This window comes from Pollicipes pollicipes, unplaced genomic scaffold (genome assembly GCF_011947565.3).
Source record: "Pollicipes pollicipes isolate AB1234 unplaced genomic scaffold, Ppol_2.1 Scaffold_7262;HRSCAF=8765_pilon_pilon_pilon, whole genome shotgun sequence".
In the NCBI taxonomy this organism is placed as follows: domain Eukaryota; kingdom Metazoa; phylum Arthropoda; class Thecostraca; order Pollicipedomorpha; family Pollicipedidae; genus Pollicipes; species Pollicipes pollicipes.
Window position 1 is genome coordinate 25,988,539 of NW_023597055.1, and position 5,319 is coordinate 25,993,857.

Here is a 5,319-nt window from a genome sequence, read left to right on the forward strand (position 1 = left end):
TCGCACGCAGCACTGGACGCGGCTGACCTGCTGGGGAGGGGCGGCGTGCTGAGGAGGAGCGTTGTGCTGAGACACAACACTGGTTCGATACATCAGGCTCCTCAACAGGACGCGGAGGAGGGAGGGGGCACCGCCGCGGAGCTGGTGTTAAAGGGGGAGGATGAGGGTACGCCTCCCGCGACGTGGGCCACTCCTGAGACTGGAGCACTCGGACCGGTGCATAGGCCGCTGCCGCTGCCTGCTGCTGGCGCTCGCGCAGCGCCTCGCGCTGCACACGCCAAGCGGGACAGGCGCGGCGGTCCCCAGCTGCGTGGCGCAGTTCACATGTGGCGCAGCGCAGGTTTTTTGCGTCACACTCCCCCGTGTAATGAGGGTCAGCGCAGCGGCCGCAGGTCGGGCGCGCAGCTCGGCAGGTCCGGCCAGTGTGGCCGAACCGTTGGCACGTGCGGCACTGCTGGGGAGGAGGGACCCAGGCCTTTAGTGGGACCATGAGGTGCCCGCAGTGGATTGCACGCAGGAGCTTTAGCCCCCTGAAATTTTGTCTCTTCCGCGCCACGCATTTGGCACTTAGGAAACATGGACCTATGGCGATGCCGAGGCTGGCGATACACAGGGATGACAGGGGGCTGGCGTGACAGGCCTATTCAATCGCTATCGTATTAATTATGTTTTAAAGCTAGGATCACGATTTGTGGTGTCCTGTTTTATGTTTTTCTTGTGGTGCCTGAGTTTTTAGGAACGCCACTTGGTGAACGCTTAATATGGCAGCATCAGGCACGGATGTAAACAGTGCCCTATCGTGCTGTAATTATTATGCAATAGCTTGGGTTGACAGGGTCTGGTATGCGGGAGCAGGAGTGTGCAGATAATAGAAAGGTTATTATTAACTACCGCATCAAGTCTTGCATATGAAATTTCCTTCGGTTGTGTCCATCAAAATGTCTTGTGCGTCTTGTGATAATAAATTGCATGGGTTGTGTTTGACAGTTCATGTTGTTTAGGGAAGTGTGAGGCCTATGCCATTGAAACTCAGATTTTGGCCATTAGTAAAAGGCTTTCCATCCTATTGTCCTAGTTAAGAGATGCCTCTATTCATGTTGAGGGGGATGGAACCCAAGTTAGGAGACTTAACCCCCTTTATTGGAAGGAAAAGTACACCCCTGTGCTGGTCTATGTTATATTCGACAGCCATCTTATCCTCCAAAATCCTACTGTGGAGGTACTATTATGTTATACTCACACTCTGTAATATCATGTGATATGCAACACTGGGATGATAGCCTTATGAGAAAACTTATTAAAGGAAAATGATTTCAATTACTTCTTGATTGTATGAATTTGCTGTGCCTTTCCTTATTTTTTTCATCAGTCCTTTATTGAATTGTTGTTTAACAAGATGATAATTGTTTTACAAAAAACACATCTGCAAACAATGTACTGATGTGTTCCTATCTTGAATTGTCATATATGCTGACTTCTTCATGTGTAGGAAGCATCAACCCAGTAGGGAAATGTTGAACATTTATTTAATGTACTGCATATGCTGGCACTTGGTAAAATTCCACACAATTTGGGGCTGCCACCCTCACCTATCCTTGCCTGTGGCAGAAGTTGTGCCAGGAGGTACAACTGGTATCAGGGAACCCATCCAAAATTGAGCAGATGTGGTCTTCCCAAACACAGTTCCATCTTGCCTTTCCACAGTTCTCTCGAAAAAGTATCCTAAGTTACCATTCTGTTCCCAAAATGTTCTGATAGGCCTTATGATGTGTACTGTGGCCTCAAGTACAGCTGCTACCAATGTGAGAACATACAGCCCTCATGTGTAATATCACCTCAAGTAAAGTTGCTGTGAATGCAAGAATGCGTAGGAACAGCTATCATTTTTGCCATTGCCAACATTTACCAATCTGTATGTAATTGTGTTGTATGGAAATGACTTTGGTGGATAAGTGTATCATGTTCCTGTGCAGGTTTCTGTGCCATACTTGTTGCTTGGTTGCTGGACATGTAACTTCTGGAGTAGCTGGCCATGTGGGCCCACATCCCATATACCACATATGAGTATTTGGCTCATCAGAGACTGTTATGGCCCTTTATGGTGCATTATAGTATTTCAGCCACACTGATCTCATGCGCTGGAACAACAGTGCTCTCCTGCAGCAGTGTGGTCGTGGCTCCTGGCAGTGAGCCAGTTACCGGGCACCCTCATCCCAAAGCCAGCCCTGCAAAGTGATCATCAGCTGTTTTCAGAATGACTGTTGCGCCCCACTTTACGCTGTACCACAGAGTAAGCCGGATATTTCTCCACCAGGGTGATCTACATCAATGCCAGCAGCCCGTCCATGACGCCACCGCACGCCGCTGAACGCCCGCCCAGTGCTGCCGCCTGGCGGCAGGAGGTAGAAGCCGTAGTCGCGGACATCGCACCGCAGGTGGCGTCTGCAGCGCCGTCGTCGCTGCCGGCGGACGCGGGCGGCGCGCTCCTCAACATCACCACGCTGGAGGGGCGGTGTGTGACCGTGCGTCTTTCGGCGGGCGGCTTCGCCATCTGCGGCGAGGGGCACGACGCCGACGACGGCGGCGACGGTCGGCTCTTCGAGACGCCGTACGCGCTGTTGCACAGCGTTAGTCCCGGTTTCACGGCTGCCTTCGGCCTCCAGCTGGCCGAGCGGCTGGGCCGGCTCGGTGCCGCACCAGCGCCGTCTCAACAGGGCTCGGTGGATGACCAGGAGGTTGCCTTGGACGGGAATCGCGCGGTGACGGCACGTGCGACCGACGGCGCCCGGGCGGCAGCCGAGCACGCGCCGGACGGACTCGACGGCGCTGACGGACTGGACAGCGCTGGTCAGAGCCGATGTGGCCGGTTGTGATCTGAAGAAGCGAGCGAGAACTCGAGTGTTTATGCGGCGTAGCGATATAGGCACGCACATGTCAATCTGGATCATGCTGCATCGTTGTCAGCCCCCGACTGAACGGCACCGGGTGGCAGGAGCCCTCGACCATACGGTACGGGGTGGCAGGAGCCCCCGACCGAACGGCACCGGGTGGCAGGAACCCCCGACCAAACGACTACGGATAGCAGGAGCCTCGGACCGGACGGCACTGGGAAGCAGGAGCTCCTCACGAAACCTTAACGCCGACATCTGGGACGATGTCATCAGGTGCCCTCCGGTTTAGTATTAGCTGGGTACGTGTCAACAGTTTGTTGTCCTCAAGATGAGACGCTGGGCTGGCTTTTAGAATTTTCGAGCTTCCGCTGTTCAAGTCCTGGGCATTGCATTCAGGGGTCGTATGTGGACTGACTCAGACCTGCTTTATCGCGTGTATGGTGTTATTGATTTTGTGTACTCCTTTCAAGTTGTGAAGGAAATAATTCCCTCGATGGGAACAGTTGAAAAACTGTTGCTTGGGATATGTGCTGTTTTTTCGTGTCATAGCTGACACTTGAGTCACCTTTTGGATATTTGCTGTATACCTTCGAGCTATTTCCTCTGAACTTTTTGACTATCTTCATGTACTTTCTAGCCACTTCTTGTGTGCCTTTTGACTGTTTCCTGTTAAACGTTTGGGCATGTATTTTGAAATACATATTCTGGATCTATTGATCTACAATAACATCTACAGTCTCCGAATACTGGACTGGTTGTCATGACAGTACATCACGCGGCATCTGGCCGACTGGGCAGCGCCACGGCGTTCTGTGGATCGCAAGTCCCCGGCAGGGAGGTGACCACCGACCGTCACGACCCACGACCGCACAGGACGCCTCCGAGTCGCAGCACCGTCGGCACGGACACACTGTAGGCGCGACGCTGGCCGACTGAGGACCCCTGGTGGATACGGCTTGGGAGCTTGCCGGCAGGGGTTTCAGTCGCATCACCATTGGGTTAGCTGGGCCCGCCACCGCCGGGATGAAAGCCACTGGTCGTCGGCTCCGTCGGCCTTCGCCGGTGATTGGTTTGAGAGGCCACGGTTTCGGCGGCGCGTGAAATGGACGTCATTCGTCGGCGTACGACTCTCCGTCGTTGGCACCGCGCCACGTTCTGCGTCAGTTTGAAGGCCCCTGCATTTGGCGTCTTGGAAGCTGTCGTCACTGTGGCATGTACGGGCGGCCATTGTCTCTGCCTTGCGTTACAAAGCCCGTCACGGGCTCGCGTCCCACGGGATCCGGCGCCTGTAACGCCGCGCACCTTACCGTCACGCACGCCCCAGCGCCGCGTGCGCCGCTATCTCGTCGGTTTGGGAACCTCTGGCGTCGCTGCGTGCAATCGATGGCAGCGTTCATCGTCGTCGGCGGCGGCGCGGGCCCAGCCGCCAGTTGTGGTCGCGTCCGTCGGCGGGGGAGGCCATCCGCCGGGGATCGCACAAAGGTAGGGTCCGCGGGCGGCCGGGGTCGGCGGCGGACTGAGCACCGCTGGGAGGCCAAGCCGGTCAGGCTCGCGGACAGGCCCCCCTGCCTGGTGGCTTACACTGCTGGGAGCGGTGGCGTCGGCTGGGTGCTCCGCGGGGGCTGGGCGCAGTCAGGGGCGGGAGATTGGACGGTGCCTCTGGCTGACTGGCCTCTGGTCCGGTGGTGGTTTCGTGACCGGGCCGGTGCTGACTTAGAGCCTGACGTCATTTTGATCCGCCCAGCTTGTAATTGCTCTGTACGTTTTGGAAGAAATCATTACGCCCGCGCACAAAATATCTTGGAGGCGCGATGGTGTCCAGTGTGTGCAGAAGGCCGTTCTGCTGCTACGTGGGCAGCCTCTTCAACAGTCAACTGAAAAGTACCGTCTTGCAACTGACGGCCTGCCTTTATGGCTATCTTGTTGAAGTTTAGTTGTTTCTTGGCAACATCTCAAATAGCAAATGATGAATTGGAAGAATATGGAATGCAGCAGAGCGAAAAGAAAATGCTGACGGGGTTGGTCAGCGAAATGGGGTGCGATGGAATGACTTAGTATCGAAGGACTGAATACAGATCGAGATGAATAAGGTATCGAAACTAAAAGCGATATAATTGCAACAAAAGGTATGCACACTGACAAAGAAACAATTTTGATATCGACAAGGAAATATAGTCTGAATATGGACAATGAAACCGATATCTTGATAAACAACTCCCTCGAACAAATTGGACATGCTGACAGCCCATTGGTTCCATGGTAGCAAAAGCCAAAATGAAAATACTCGCAAGTATCAACGCATGTACAGTAAGTCACTGCATGATGCACAGGTACCTACCGGTGATCGGGAACATGGGTATACGTGATAGCTGCGAGGCTAAGATAGATCAGGTCAAGTCAGGTCAGAAAAGGCCTGATGGCCTGATCG

At 54.1% G+C, this 5,319-nt stretch overlaps 1 protein-coding gene across 1 annotated transcript; it reads left to right on the forward strand.

The window, feature by feature from the left end:
* The first annotated feature begins 319 nt into the window (after positions 1–319).
* Positions 320–3,620, forward strand: LOC119114268 (uncharacterized). The gene is made up of 2 exons (XM_037238469.1): positions 320–392; positions 2,315–3,620. The coding sequence occupies exons 1-2, from the start codon at positions 325–327 to the stop codon at positions 2,871–2,873; spliced, it is 627 nt and encodes a 208-aa protein (XP_037094364.1). The 5' UTR covers positions 320–324; the 3' UTR covers positions 2,874–3,620.
* Positions 3,621–5,319: the final 1,699 nt, after the last annotated feature.